Source organism: Prionailurus viverrinus, chromosome A1, assembly GCF_022837055.1.
Source record: "Prionailurus viverrinus isolate Anna chromosome A1, UM_Priviv_1.0, whole genome shotgun sequence".
NCBI classification, from domain to species: domain Eukaryota; kingdom Metazoa; phylum Chordata; class Mammalia; order Carnivora; family Felidae; genus Prionailurus; species Prionailurus viverrinus.
In genome coordinates this window covers 119231592-119248236 of record NC_062561.1, presented here as the reverse complement: position 1 = coordinate 119248236, position 16645 = coordinate 119231592, and the positions used below count along the sequence as shown (strand labels likewise).

General features: G+C 44.3%; 1 protein-coding gene across 7 annotated transcripts in view; it reads right to left on the bottom strand.

Annotated features, from left to right (window-relative positions):
* ARHGAP26 (Rho GTPase activating protein 26) overlaps positions 1–16645 on the bottom strand; it is a 427184-nt gene that overhangs the window by 303851 nt on the left and 106688 nt on the right. For all 7 annotated transcript variants that reach the window (XR_007152434.1, XM_047860210.1, XM_047860227.1 and 4 more), the window contains exons 4-5: positions 12431–12502; positions 6819–6920 (exon numbers count right to left, since the gene is read on the bottom strand). Coding sequence is in view for 6 of the 7 variants with exons in the window: in XM_047860210.1 (XP_047716166.1) it covers positions 6819–6920; positions 12431–12502 (174 nt within the window). In the remaining variant the exon portion in view is untranslated. The remainder of the gene's footprint in view (positions 1–6818; positions 6921–12430; positions 12503–16645) is intronic.

Here is a 16645-nt window from a genome sequence, read left to right as displayed (position 1 = left end):
GAGATCTTTATTTGGAGGCCGAGTTTCAGAAAGTGCTGTACCCTCCTTCCCCAGGTGTGGCTCTTCAGACCACTGGGCTGATCCCTTCCACCTGGGCTCCTGCCAGCTAAGCCCCATATGCTCCTGCAGCCTCTAATTTCCTCATAGTGCAAATCCAACACACTTACACCAGGGATGCATCCACTTCCCCTGACCACCCACACACCTCAAACATCCTCCTTGCTCAGGCTTGCCAACTGACACTCCAACTCAAGAAAGGGTCATTCTGGAAATTTGCTACGTGGCTCCTGCCGTTAGGCAGCAATGGAGGAAACTCCTAGGAGACAGACAGCAGAGCCCGGCATCAGTCAGGGAGCTAACAGCCCAAACATCTGGGTTGGACTCGCAGTTCTATCATTTTCTAGCTGGAGAGACCTACTCAAGTCACTTATCTTCTCTGGGGCTCTTTCCCACACCTGGAGGTAGTATCCACCCTTGTGAGAAAATGAGCTAAAGGATGTGAACAATTTGAAAGCCAAAAAGGGCTATGTGCACATCTGCTGTTACTACCACCAAGCCCTTCAGACAGATGGGCTTCAGCTCCTCCCCCCCTAAGTCAACCATGGGTCTCAGGGTGACTAAACTCCTTTCCTAACTAGTCTCCCTGTTTTCTTTCTCTCCCCCACCCCAATCCAGCCTGCACCCAGCAGACAGAAGAGCTTTCTTAAAACTGGAATCACAAGGGGGTGCCTGGGTGGCTCAGTCGGGTAAGTGTCTGACTTCGGCTCAGGTCATGATCTCACGGTTCGTGGGTTCGAGCCCCGCATCGGGCTCTGTGCTGACAGCTCGGAGCCTGGAGCCTGTTTCAGATTCTGTGCCTCCCTCTCTCTCTGCCCCCACTCAGGCTCGGTCTCCCTCTGTCTCAAACATGGTTTGCAAGACCCTGTGTGACCTGCCTCCCACCTCCCTGCCTCCCCGCCCCCACCAATGCATCTTCCCTGTACTCCAGCCTCCCAGATTGACTCCCTTCCCCCTAACACTCCAAATACTTTGCAATTGGTGTTCCTTCTGCTTGCAAACCTCTTCTCCTAAATATTCAGTTTTTTAAAACTTTAAGGCACATAAGAAACTTTTACATTATGACCCAAAAAACATGCCTTATAATTTTCTTCTGTTCTAGCTTCCTCTATTCTATTTCATGACCCAGTAATTCAGATTTTTATGACACACAATTCTTAAAAAATACTTTATTTGAGAGAGAGACAGAGAGACAGAGGGAGCGGGAGCAAGCGCAGAGGAAGGGCAGAGAGAGAGACAAAAAAACATTACCAAGCAGACTCTGCGCTGATAGTGCGAAGCCTGAGGCCGGGCTCGATTCCACAAACCTTGATGCCATGACCTGAGCTGAAATCCAGAGTTTGACCCTTAACCAAATAGGTCCCGAGGTACCCCTAAAATATGTTATTTTTAAATAATTTCTACACCCAGTGTGGGCCTCAAACTCACAACCTTGAGCTCAAGAGTTGTATGCGCCACTGACTGAGCCAGCCAGGCACCCCAATACACACACAACTTCAAGAATAGCGTCCTAGCTTTTCTCTTAGTGGTCCTTCTCATCCTTCTAGTTTCAATTCATTTGTTAACCTCTTTAGAAAAGGCTTTAGTGACCATGTTAATGTATATAAGGTAAAAAGCGCTGGGGTAACCTACCCCCCCAATTTATTTCCTTATCACTATGTAAAATTATTTTCAATGCTTTTCTCTGCCTGTGGCTCACCTACTGCAATAGAATGCCAATGAGAGCAAAGACTTTGTCTCATTTTTCTACTTTTCTATCCCAGCTTCCAGAACATTGCCTGGCCCATAGTAAGCATTCAAGAGATGCTTAAGGAATGAATAAATTGATCTCTATGTGGCCATCAGTGATCCAGTTCTCAGAAGAAATGCATAACTAAATGCATTTCCACAGGAAAGAGAAGAAGAAATCCAATTAGAATGGTAGGTTTCTTGGGGCGCCTGGGTGGCTCAGTTGGCTGGTTGTCCGTCTTCAGCTCAGGTCATGATCTCACAATCTGTGAGTTTGAGCTCCCCGTCGGGCTCTGTGCTGACAGCTCAGAGCCTGGAGCGTGCTTCAGATTCTGTGTCTCCCTCTCTCTCTGCCCCTCCCCCTCTTACACTGTCTTTCTCTCACTCTCAAAAATAAACATTTAAAACAAATTTTTTTAATTAAAAAAAAAAAAAGAATGGTAGGTTTCTTTTGCCAATGCCTTTGCTCACCTGGGCCATAGAGTTCTTCACATCATTAGACACCCTCCCCCCCCACCCTGCAATGGACTGGTAGGCCAAGAGTGCAGCCCACCTGGCAAGCCACTCAAGATGGTTTCCCTGCTTGTTACTTGAGAAATGGTTCATCTACCAGCTTGTCTGAGATGCATCAACCACTCTATGCTTCTTGGAAAACAAACACTGTCCTAGGCTCTAAGTTCATGAAAGCCGATCATTCATTTACTCTCCACAATACACTCAACACCTGAATGGACTCACAGAAGTATGCAATGAATATTTGTTAAGTGCATATTGTCTTTAAAGCTTCTTAGCCCTTGGGGGAAAAAAAATTAATTTACAAAATAATCATCCACTAGATGGCAGTGTCATTCCACATCACTGCACTATAATTTTATCCACCAAATGTAGGGATTGGCTAGAATTTCAAAGTATTCAGTTCAGAGCTCTGCAATTAGGTAAGAATTCTGGATATTCAAAGAAAGTACATTTCATTAAAAGTGCACTAGGTGTCTGGTAATATTCCCAAATTGATTTTTTAATAAATGTGAGAAAATCATCACTTAACAGCTGGAATCCCTTGACCTCTGCAAGGAACCCAGTTCCTTCAAATGTATTTCCAGTAGATTCAATCAGAAGATTACCAAGGTCCCTCCTTCAGGTGGTGAATCCTATCTCAATGACACTGGCATTGAATAACAATGGCTGCCTAGCTGCCCAGCAACAACCCTCTCTCCCAAGGTAAAGACGCAATTAGGAGAGTACAGTGAGTTAAAAGAGCTCCAAGGTCAGGGGCCAGGGTTCACAACCTCACTGACTAGCTACAGGCAGGCTATTGAATGGCGAGGGAATAAATCTGTCCCTCAAAGAGTGGTTATAAGGATTTGAGAAGATTCCAAGTGCCTAACACAGTACCTAAATAAGCATCAGTAAATATTTGCTGGCCTTATTGTTGTGGCCAATGAAAAGTATCATATTGTTTTTGTTGTTATAAGATTTTTATCAATTTAATTCAGCTCAGGCACAACTAAAAAGCAATGCTCAAGAATACCCGGACCTTAAAGACTTACAGCCCACTCCTTGCCCTTATAGTACTTAGAAAGTGTAACAAGGTCAAAGACAAGCACACAAAGAACCACAAAAGAGTGTAATGTACAAATGCCCACTAATACCTGTAACTGACAATGTCAGGGCTATAGAGTAAAAGTTGGTGTCCCTGCCAACATTCGTATGTTGAAACCTAAGCTCCAATGTGACAGCACATGGAGGTGGGGCCTTTGGGAGATGACCAGGTCATAAGGGTGGAGTCCTCATGAATGGAATGAGTGCCCTTATAAAAGAGACTCCAGAGAGCTCCCTTGGTCCTTTCACCACATGACACCACAACAAGAGTCATCTATAAGCTCTCACCAGATGCTCAATCTGCCAGCGCTACAATACTGGCCTTCCTAACCTCCAGAACTGTGAGAATTAAATTTCTGTCTCTATAAGCTGCCTCACCTATGGTATTCTCTTTTACTAGCCTGAACACGCCAATGCAGTGACGAAGAGTACCATTCTATTCGGGAATGGGAAATGGGGAGGAACGAGCCAGTCATAGGGATAATACTTTATATTTGTTTAGCAGCTATAACACACATCCCCATACATGAAACAGAGAGAACAGGTACTTTGTATTTTACCAAAAAATGGAACTAAAAAATCAGAGAGGTGAGTACTTGCCCCAGGTCACACAGTGAAAACATGCAACAGCAGGCCTTGAAGTAAGGTATCACTTTCCCAGCCAGTGCTCTGGGCTGACACTGTACTATCTTGGGGGGAGAGGATATTGGCATGGCTTTAAAAGAGTATGTTACAGTCATCCCAGACCAAGGAAGCAGCATCCAGGCATGGAGAGAATAGACCAGAAAAGCATCCTCACACTGGGGAATGCCATGCCTACAGACTAACTGTGCTATGGGCCCGTCAACACCAACAGGTGCTAGAACAATCACACAGTTGTTCAACTCTCAACGACCCTGACTCACCTAACTGCTTAGGAACTGCAGAGCTGGCCACATCTAATGACTCTAAGAAGGCTAACTCACTAAACAGTGAGGGCGTCAGGACAGATCCTAATTTATCATGGATAAATGCATATTCTTGGGCATCTTCCAGTGCCCATACCCCACACACAGCTGGGATCCCGTCCAAGGAATTAAGTACTTTATATACGATCCAGTGAAAAGAGGTTTTCTTTAGCCTCCTCCAGCACATCTGACAAGATTCACCTGAGGAGCTAGGCTACCTTCAAGAATCACCTCCCCATGTGTTTGCTCCTTTTTCCCCAGTCAGGTAGGAAATCTTCCAGGATAGGTTAGTGTTTTCTACTTTTCACACCAAGTACTCAGTTGCTATTAGCTGGCTGACTGGCCAAGAACTGATCTGCAAAGCCCATTACAAACACTTGTTGCTGGCGGTGTTGTTGACTCCTCTTCATCATTTACACAATTGGTTTAAACTCGCATTTCAACGTTTATTTATTTTTGGGACAGAGAGAGACAGAGCATGAACGGGGGAGGGGCAGAGAGAGAGGGAGACACAGAATCGGAAACAGGCTCCAGGCTCTGAGCCATCAGCCCAGAGCCCGACGCGGGGCTCGAACTCACGGACCGCGAGATCGTGACCTGGCTGAAGTCGGACGCTTAACCGACTGCGCCACCCAGGCGCCCCTAAACTCGCATTTCAAAGCAAAGGGCTCTGAGAGCAAGACATTCCTAACTGAGGATGTGCAACAAATCGGGTTGGGAGGGGTTCAGACTCCACCATCTCCTATGTTATCTTCATTTTTCATCCTTTAACCATATGATCTCCATATTAACTTGCATGTGACAGAAGCACTGCATGGTATTTGCTCAAAAACAAAGTAAACTGAAGAATGAAGGCTAGCTTGACAAGTGTCCATCAAATGATGAACGGATAAAGATGTGGTATACACACACACACACACACACACACACACACACACACACACAGAATGGAGCATTACTTGAGCATTAGAAAAGATACCTTGCTATTTTCAAAAATGCAGATGGAGCTACATACAGAGTGTAATGCTAAGTGAAATAAATCAGAGAAAGACAAATACCATATGATTCTACTCATGGTATTTAAGAAACAAAATAAATGAGCAAAGGGAAAAAGAGAGAGAAGCCAAGAAACAGACTCTTAACTACAGAGAACAAGCAGATGGTTACATGGTGGGAGGTAAGTGGGGGGGGATGGGTGAAATAGACAATGGGGGTTAAGGAGTGCACTTGCTGTGATGACCACTGGGTGATGTACCAAAGCACTGAATCACTATATTGCACACCTGAAACTAATACCACACTGTATGTGAATTAACTGGGATTTATATTTAAAACTTAAAAAAAAAAAAAAAAAAAGAACGAGGAGCTAACTTGGAAGTCACAACCTCTCTTTACCACATACCTGAGAAAGGTGAAGTAAATTGTTAAGAGTTAAATAAAATGACATTCGTGGGGCGCCTGGGTGGCGCAGTCGGTTAAGCGTCCGACTTCAGCCAGGTCACGATCTCGCGGTCCGTGAGTTCGAGCCCCGCGTCAGGCTCTGGGCTGATGGCTCAGAGCCTGGAGCCTGTTTCCGATTCTGTGTCTCCCTCTCTCTGCCCCTCCCCCGTTCATGCTCTGTCTCTCTCTGTCCCAAAAATAAATAAACGTTGAAAAAAAAATTAAAAAAAAAAAAAAATGACATTCGTGTAGTCAACTTTGGAGTTCCACTAGTAACCTGCTCGGTCTTCCAGAAACCACTCCCTTACCATGCAAGTCTCCATGAACTAAATGAGAATTATGACAGGTCCATGGTTGCAAAGTTAACTTATCTTTCCAAGTGAATTACTCTTCATGCCAATCCAGAAAGTCCTAGGGCAGGCCAGATAATTTATCTCTTGTGAAACAAAGTTACCAAATCGTAAAACATATGAATGACAATAAAATCCTGCTTGAAGAAAAAGAAAAAGAGACGGGGGGGGGGGGGGCGCGGACAAAGACACAAAGAAAGAGAAGGAAGACTGCTGTGAAGTACCAATGGAAATATTTTTTTTTAAATAGTAACAATAATATTGGAGGAAGAAAAAAGTGTTTCAGATGCTGACTTTTCAAATCAGTGATACAAGGCAGGAAATCAAAAAAGTAAAGCAATAGGGTACAGAACCAAGGTAAAGGGTGAGACAAACAGGAAAACACAAAATTTCAGTTTGAAAGGATGAAGTACATTTCAGTAATCACGGCTGCCCCATAAGGAGGTGAGTGACGTTGACCAGCAGTATGTGCCCCCGCCCACCTGGCAGGTTGAACAGCCACAAAAGGAGTGTTGTGGATGTGAAGATACAAAGGGAATCCAGGCATTAGGCATCTGATGAGGGATCGGGGTCAAGCTCCTGGTTTCTGAGGCCACTTCAAACCCTAGGATTTTCTGGCAAGGAGGAACGGGCACATATTCTACAGCAACACATAGAAATTAAACACCTTGTTCAGGATATTAGTGAAGTTTCTTACCTCCTGAAGCTGAGATTCTTTCTTCTTAGAAGACAAATTCAAGTGTTTTTCTAAGACGCCACAATACTTTTCTGTCTCCTTGTCATACTTCTTTTTGGCTTCCTGGCAAAAAGAAGAGAGGAGGGAAAGAGTAAAACGTTGCAGGAATAAAAGCAACCTTGTCAAGACCTGCCGGCTCAATTCCATAGGTCACCATTCCTTCAGACCCAGAACGGCCAACTACCCATCTCTTCCTTCTCTTCAAATAATGCATATTAAGTCAAGCCAACCCTCCATCAACACACAGACCGACGGGTATGAATGTCTATCACAGAACACAATGCCAGAGACAAGGTAAATACCAGTATTTAATAGTGGCAAAGCCAGGACTCCACTTTCTAAGAACTTCAACTGTGAAACAGAAATCTCTAATTTCTAATTCAAAGGATGTTCAAGGCCAAATAAAGGAGCAAAGTTACCTATGAAGCTAATCCCAAAGCAGTAAAACCTACTTAAAGCTTAAATCGGACCAATCTAGGGTAAGGGCAGATTCAGCTTTAACAGCAGTCAAAAAGTACTTAATATATAGACCTAAATATTCCTGGGCACAATACTGAACACATGTGGGTCTCTGAACTGAAGAGGAATGCAAATTAAAACAAAGACAACAAATGTGTTCACAGCAGCATCAGTTATAAAAACAAACAAAAAGGCAAAAGCACATCACTGCCCAAATACAGGGTTTCAGATCATTAAAGGGTGGGACATCCAATAAATGGAACTATGAAGGCTAGGTGGTCATATGGCAAGCTGCTCATAATGTAAGGGAAAGTATTAGTATCATGATATGAACTTGGTGCATCCTACATAGAATATATCTACCTACAAAGATTAGATGGAAAGATAAACGAAAATAATCAAGTTAAGGAAATGGGATAATGGGTGATTTTCTCCCTCCATTTGGAAAATTTTTATTTGCCTACATTAATAACTTTCAAAATGAAAATTAATATAAATATCATAACACCTAATCCCTGCCTTCCCACCAAATCAGTGAGTCACTGAGATTCTACTTTTATCTCCCATTTTACAGAGAAGAAAACTTAGATAAATGGAGGTTAACTTGTACAAAGTCATAGTGACAGAGCTGGGATCCGAGGTCAGGGCAGGCTGCCTCCAAAGCCCAACCACCCTTCAACCGCACTTGAGACACATGTTCACGGGCAGTCTCTCTTCCTTCCACTTTCTGGGGGGCTGGGGGGAGGGGGATGGCAAGCAAGGGGGCTGGAAAAGGCTGACACTGGCTTGAAGATAGGGTCAACTTCACTAAGCGCATTATTCTTACTCCTTACTCAGGCAGAACCTAAACCAAGTATTTTTCTGCAACTCCAAGGGCTCCAAGAGGAGAAAAACTTTTGCAGCCAGGTAAGGAAATGCAGAGACATCTCCATTCATTCCACAAAGACAGAAGAAGCAATCACTCTGTGTCAGATGCCTGAAGCCACTGGAAATACAAAGTAGAAGTGGTCCCAAGCCTCATGGGGGGGATGTTCAAGTAGAAGGACAATCAACCAGGAAACATAGAAATAGCTTAATTATAGACTGCAACAAGCGCTATGAAGGAAAAAAGGTGCACTCAGTCCACAGGGTCCTCAAGAATGTGAGCTAAGACTTGCTAATCATATGAGGGACAGGGTGGAGGCTTCTAGAGCACAAGAACAGTACCAATGCTCTGGGCAGAACACTGGGCAAGCCTAAGTGGGACAGGTGACAGAAATCACCAAGAAGCTCCCACCTGAAGTCCCGGAAATCCCAGGCCATGTCAGAACACTATTTATCTCGTCAAAAGCGAGATTCTAAGCCTCTCAAAGCGGGCACAGTCATCACATACCCTTTTTAGCGAACATGTATCCACCTCTACAAATCTGAATTTTGCTTGAAAGACTACTTATACCTAAGAACAACTCAACATGCAGAAGCAAGTGAGGAAAAAGCCTGGGGAGATACTACTCCTTCAAATTTGAGGAAGGGTACAGGCTACACATTCACTAAATCAACTCTTTCCTTTGTAGAAACCGGCAACTTTGACCTGGGGCTCCCATTCCACTTAATGCTTGCAGATCCACTCCAGCAACCTGTCAGAAAGCCCCACAAGGAGAACCCTGTACTGGGCTAGCCCAGCTGGCCAGAGGTGAGAAAAGGCCAGGGAACATGAGTCACCAGCATTCTGTGACTTTTTGGGAATTCAAGCTGCCGCATTCCATGTTCAAGAAGACAGCCAGAGCTAAAGAGAAAGGGAAGCAGTTTCTGTCCTGAAAAAAAACAGCAACAAGACAGCCAGGGAGTAACTCTACAAAGATTTAGATAACACTCTTAAGATGGAAGAGTGGTATTCATGACTGACTCAGGTAGGAGGTGGTGCTCGCCTCCCAGGGAACCTACTGTCAGTGGCTAAATGGAGAAAAGACAGAGTTAGAATCCTGTAAGTTATTCCCAACTTCTCATGGACTGACTCTAAACAACTCACTGCCCCCCTCCAAAACTGGGTTCCCTCATCTATAAACTGATGGGGGCTCAGGTTCAGGTTTCCTCTTTCAATTCAAAGGCTGTCTAACAAAATAGGAATAAAAACAGCCACCTCCTCATTGACCTATTAGGATAAAATGAGATTAACCATAGACAGTGCTTAGCAGAGGGCCCAGCAGACAGAAAGTGCACAATAAAATTCAGTAAAGATGATGATTGGCGGCAGTGATCACAGTAGCCATGGTGGTAATGGCAGTCATCAGACTCATCATCTGAACATACCTCTTCCTTATCAAGAACACCACTTGCTTCCCATGCCCCGCTGTCCAGTGAAGGTAAGCCTTCATGGCACCTACCGCAATTAGGAATTACGTTTATTTATTAGCTTTTTGTTTCATGTCGTTCTCTCTAGTCACACCATGAGCACAGTACGTCTACTCTTGCTCTCCATCATCCTGGGGCCAGGCACAGAGTAAGTGCTCATGTATTTTTTTTTTTAATTAATGAACTGTGTGTACTGAATCTAACAGCGAACATCAAAGGACTATACGACAGGCACTGTTCTGAGCACTTACCTGTATTCGCTTGTCTTCCTCCTAAGAACTCTAGGAGGTAACTATTATCACTGTCTCCATTCTATAGATCGGGAAATGGGTATGAAGAGGTTCAGCTACTCCCCAAGTTGACATGCCAATGGCATCAGTGAGGTTAGGGCCCACTCTTCACCATTGCTCTCTAACTTCTGTTTCACTTTCACTGCAGTGCCCGGCGCTCCAAATGCACCTCGGCTGGCAGAAAAACAAACTCCCCCAAACTCAGAATTCTAAACATAGGGTCAAGGTTATGCCAAGCTCAGGGTCATGACCTGCTGCAGGCCAGCTACCTCTGCAGCAGAATGCCCAGGAGTCCTCCTCCCTGGCAGCCTTCACATCCAACACTAAATTCTGCTTCTTGCAAAGTAGCAACAGGTTGTTACAGCAACCGAAGCAGCACCAGAGTGGGGAGAAAGGGTAATTTTAGCCCCACAGAGGCAGAGTTCAGAAACTTCCACTTGGCCGCTCAGGAGCCCTGGCTGGCTCTTAGGTATTCTTCAGTCTGCTCCCAAAACTGCCTGGTAAAGAGTTTGTTTCTTTGCTTTCTCTTAAAGGTACACAATCCTAGGGTATGAATGTATGTATATGAGAAAAAGAAATGACCAAAGGAGAAGGAGGGGAAATCATCCCCAATGGCATTACACTGTTTATTAAGAAGGAGAGATTAGAGTACGTGAGAGGCAACATGTTTTGATGAGCTATGATTTTATTTGAATTCTTTTATTCTCCTATTTCTCACCATCTACAGCCCCACCTCTACCGCACTTCTGGAAAAGTACCTGCTGCTATCATTAAGATCACTGGTATTACCCAAGAGTAGTCCACTCAGAATCCTGCTCCTCCTCTATGCCAACTATGGGCTTTCAGGAACCCCAGAGGCAGGGCTGAGGGCAGAGGCCAGAGTGAGAAGGCTGAAAAGATTCTTGGAAAGAGAACTCGATAAAGCAGTCTGTCTGCTCTGCTGCTGTCTCAAAGCTCTTCAGAACATCCAGAGCCACCGCCATCTATTATCATGAACAGGAAGTACAAGTCCCAAGGCCACTAAAGTGAAGGTCCCTGAGCCTACACACATGAGAACCCAGGGAGGGACACTCATGGCAAACTCAAAATCTTAGTGGAATTAGACTCCCTTTGAATTATATATTCCGTAATCTCTGATACAAAACCCATGAGCTCTAATCTTCATAAATGTAAAGGATAAAACTAGTAGAAAGTGACTTAGAACTGGAAGAAAAATCTTTGCTATGGTCTGTCCTTCAAACTACAGTCAACCATCCCTCTGAAGAACCCTGACTGAACGGCACATTTTCTTTGCAGACCCTCATCATATTCGTTTTCAGAAGCAGATGTGCTTAGTTGGGAAGGTGGGGTGAGGAGACAGATCCCACTTTGTTGTATCTCAGTTATCTTTCTCCCACGTACAGGCACCTACTTCTCAAGGCCATTTCACGACTGAGTAAAATCTAAACATGCTAGTAGGTGAGTGATGTTGCCCAAAGCTCCCTGCAGGTGGCGCCAGCTGAAGGATTCACAGTTCCAGAAAAACAGGAAGAAAATGTCAAAAATCCTTTTGCTTTCATTGATTCCAGTGAAAACACTTTCCCTGCAGGTGGCCTCTAACACTCTACTGAAGGTCAAACTAGCTAGGATTCCCTGGTGATTTCTCACAGGGCAGGGGAACCCTGGAGAATCTGCCTTTTAAAAATGAACAAGCGGCGCCTGGGTGGCTCAGTCGGTTGAACATCCGACTTCGGCTCAGGTCATGATCTCGCCATTCGTGGGTTTGGGCCCGCGTCGGGCTCTGTGCTGACAGCTCAGAGCCTGGAGCCTGCTTCGGATTCTGTGTCTCCCTCTGACTCTGCCCCTTACCCACTCATACTCTGTCTCTCAAAAATGAATAAACGTTAAAAAAAATAACAATAATAATAAATAAAAAATAAAAATGAACAAGATTCTCTTTACAGACTTCTCAGGGACTGACAGAATCAGCCAAATTTTAGCTGCAGTCCTTCGCCATCAGCGCTAATAAACTGGGACCTAGGAGTTGAAACAGTCCTGCTTTTTGACCTGCACAATGTAAAAGATGTACTTTTTTAAACTAGGAAATTTCAAAGAAAACCATGACTTTTCACTTTCTCTTGAAAAAATGTCAAGATCTAGCAACAAAGGGCCCATTTTCAAACACTAGCAAAAATGAGCTGTGTCCCTCCCCACCCCTTCGGGGCCCCATCTGCAACCCAGTCTAGGCTCTGAGTCCTGGGTGTCCACACTAAGTGCAATTCCCCGTTGTCCAAGCACAGATGTATCTACTAACACAAGGAGGCACGGTTTCTACCTTTGCGTGATTTATGAACTAGCACAAACCAATTAGGTAACAAAATGCTAGAATGACTGCTCTGGGGTTTGACCACACTCAGTCTTACTTCAGACACTTGGGAATAACAGATGAGCTGCTATAAAATCCAAAAACAAGGCTGCCCTAAAATCCAAGAACAAAGTTTGTGTAATTCTCACCTTGGCAGCCCCAATCTGCTCCTTTCGAAACTTCTCCAAGGGAGTGATGAGCACCTCGCTGGCATTCTCAATCTGGTGAGGAGAGAAACAGAGCAGGGGAGTTGGGGGGGACACGTAAACACAAAAGCAATGATCAGTTAAGAATTCCTTCCATGGGGCGCCTGGGTGGCGCAGTCGGTTAAGCGTCCGACTTCAGCCAGGTCACGATCTCGCGGTCCGTGAGTTTGAGCCCCGTGTCGGGCTCTGGGCTGATGGCTCAGAGCCTGGAGCCTGTTTCCGATTCTGTGTCTCCCTCTCTCTCTGCCCCTCCCCCGTTCATGCTCTCTCTCTGTCCCAAAAATAAATAAACGTTGAAAAAAAAAAAAGAATTCCTTCCGTGTCTCACTTTAAAATTTGAGTAAGCAACACTGTGCAGGTGTTGACTGTTCACGATACGTGAACTGAAAGCACGTCCGATCAAAATCTAGTCATCATCTCCAAACACGGAATTCTTCCCATGTGTGACTCACTCTTTACAGTGAGGACCTCTAAAAAGGTAAGCAACCACATGAAGGCAGAGGGGAGCTGGTGACAGGGCAGGATTTAATTTCAGCCTTAAGTGACTTCTTGTAAAGGCCAATTGACCAAGTTACATTTAAGTAGATATATTTTAGACATATCAACATTGAGTCTAGGTTAAAAACAAGAAACACCTGTGGACATGCAGTGGCATGAACACCTTCTAAGCCGGACTTTGTGTATTCCTACCAGTACTGGACTAGGATCAGGACATTTGTGCCTCCAGGCCACGGCTGCCTCTCACCTTCACCCCAAGCACTCATCCCATCAGGTCCTGCACGCAACAATACCATCACCCCAAGCCACCTCAAATGCAACAAAACTTGTTCCACTTCCAAGTTTTGGCAGTTAGCCATTTCCTCAGACGCTCGATCCCTGAATTCTCTTGTGGACAACTCATTTCTTATTCTAATTCAGGTTTTGGCCTAAAGGTCACCTGTTTAGGGAGGCCTTTCCTGATCACCAGCATATTCCAAAGCCAACTTCTCACTACCTCACCAAGTGTTTTCTTCAGAAGACATAAGCCAGCTAAAGTTTTCTAATTTATCAGTACACACACACACACCATCTTGCAAATGTTCACTTGCCCGCCATTCTCCTCCAAACACAGAAGAGTGCTGAAACGAAGGAGCACTCAAATATTTTTCATTGACTAAATCAATGAATGATTTCTTGACTGGCTGCCAACTGTGTGACCACAGGCGAAGCATTTAACCTCTCTGGGCTCTCATTTCCTAATGTGCAAAAGGAGTAGGCTGGATTGTTCCAGCTCGAAGATTCCATGGTCTGTTCTAAGGCAGCAAAATATTTTACAATCTTTCCTTTTAAGTCATTCACTGCTTACTTGTCGCTCAACTAATTATTTCAGGAATCTTGTCCCAACAAAGGATTATTTTCCTAAATCACATGTGCATCCATCACAATGAAACCAACAGAGTAAATGCCAGAAGCCATAGATGGACACAGCCAAGAATTAAGTAAGCAATGTGAGGGATAAAAGGTGGCAGGTCTCCAAATTTACTGCCATTTGCCTTTTTCTCAATTTTGAGAGCACTTACCTCAGAAGAGAGCATTTTAACATGAGGGCTGTGATGTTTAACTTGTTTGCTTTTTATTATTATTTGATGTTGCTTAATGGGCTCCCTCATTTAAATCTTCCACAAATCAAGTGCAAGTCTCCAAAACTCACAGTGGTGTGCTGAGCCAAGTTAGCATACACTTGAGCCAAGAGCACAAGTTAGCATACACTTGACAGTAAGTTATATTTTTTCAAGAAAAAGTAAACTTAACAACAACAAAAATCCCAACGTCCAGGCTGTATCTCAAACTAATGAAATCAGAATCTCTGTACTCTGTCCCAGGCATCAGTACGTTTTAAACTCCCCGAGTTGTTCCAATGGGCATCCACAGCTGAGAATCTAGCCTTAAGGAGAAGCACCCCCTCCCCCACCCCCACACGAAAGCACAAAGTACACCTGGGAAACAGGACGCCCAAGACCTTGCCCCATTCCTTCTACTGCTTGTTATCAGACTTCACAAGAGCTCAGTGTTCCCATCTGGCCAACGAAACACTACAGATATAGTGAGAAATAAGGTTGTTCTGGGTCTAAGATTCTACGACTGTGTTATTTCCACTCCAGTCTAAGCACTGCACTGATACTGATGACACAGAAGCCCACTCTATGCTCTTCAAGAACTCACATTTACTATGGGACAGACACATGCAGTGATTATCAGACACAGTGGAGAATCAGATACATGAACCAGATACTACAAAAATACAAAGGATGGCCAAATATCCCAGAGAGTCAGAGAAGTCTTTGCAGAGAGGTGCGGCTTTGGGAAGCTGAGCTGAATTGATGAGGCTGTCCCAGGATAAGGAGGTAGGGAAGGGGCTTGAGATGGCCAGATACTCGGATGCACATGGCAGAAAACTCAGTTCACAGACATTAATAATAAAATTGCAGAGGCAAGCTGAAGAGTATAATCCAGTCATTGTTCCCTTACCACGGGCCATAGCAATCTGCAGGGTATTCATCGAGATCTGCTCACCACACCCCCCACCCACAAATACTGACTCGGCCAAGAATCAGACTCAAAAGAATCACTTCCCTTTCTCAGGCAGTAGCACGTGCACAAACACATAAGCTTTCCCCTGCCTCCACTCACCACCAACCGTGCTGCAGCTACCAGCCTCCTGATTCTGATGCAAGCACCCAAAAATGGGCCATCAAAGTCAACAATGTCTCTATGTCCAGGGCAGAAGGTGAGAACTTCCTCTCTGTGGGGAGTTTCAAAGAAATTCCCACATTCTTCAGTATAACACAAATTTGCGTTTGAATCCAAACTGTGACACTTTTTAACTTCGTGACCTTGGGCATGTTAATTAACCATCTGAAACTTCAGTACCTTCATCTAGACAATGGGATGATATAGATATCACCTCACAGAGTCATCATGCAGGTTAAAATTAAAAATGCATGCATACACAACGTCTTGGTCAAGGCTATGAACTGAATAACATCTCCTCAAAATTTATATGGCGAAGCCCTGACCTCTGTGAAATTAATTAAACAAAGATAAACAAAGAGGCCATTAGAGTAGGTGGCTCTAATGTTGTAACAGCCTACATAAGCAAACCAAACCCCAAGGGCGTAAATCTCTCAAGGCTAAGAAATGGGAGACCAGTTAAGCTTTCCCAAGTAAGACAAAAGCTTAAGCTATGGCCAATCAAATAATTAACTTGCTACTTCCATTTGTTCACTATAAAAGTCTTTCCCTTATACTTCCTGCCAGTGGAGGGTCCCTAAACATATCCAGTTTGGTGCTGCCCTGTTTGAACCAATTTTTCTTTGAATAAAGTAGTAAAAATATGATATGCCGCAGTTTATCATTTAAAACTCCCAGGATGACAGTATCTGGAAATGGAGCCTTTGGAAGTAATTAGGTCATAAAAGTGGAGTCCTCACAATGGGATTAGTGGCCTTGTAAGAAAAGATGTAAGAGCCACTCTCTGGTATTTAAGGATATGGCAAGAAGGTGGCCATGGGCCAGCCAGGGAAAAGGTCCTCACCAGGAACCAAATCAGTTGGTTCCTTGATCTTTGACTACCCAGTCTCCACAACTATGAGAAATGAATGTTTGCTGTAAAAACCACCCAGCCTATATTTTGTTCTGGCAGTCTAAGCAGATGAAGACACACTTAGTCTCAAATGATCAGTTTTGGGAAGAGAGGGAGAAAGTTTGCTGACAGACTCTTCCCTGGGCCTCTGGAGCACCACCGCTTAGGGCCAAGTTCCCCTAGGGACCAAATGCCATGAGGCCAGCAGGGGGATTTCGGTTCAGGCTTCATTCTTGATATCTTACTGATACAGAGAGGATGCAAAAGAACTTTTCACGCATGGGTTATCTGTTGTCTATTGATGCCAAACCTCATCAGAATAATTTAGAATACAGAAGGTATCTCTTAAGAACCTAGAGATCAGCATGTGATTCTTCAGTTTGCACAGTGCCCCCTTTGTAGAACCTCTTGTGATTGCTATCATTTAGTTAGTGCCCATTTACTCGGTGCATACTATAGGGCAGACACTGGGAGTGACCCTTGCCCTTCAGGAGCTCTTGGATACATTTAATAAGATGAGAATGGGGCGGGGGGGT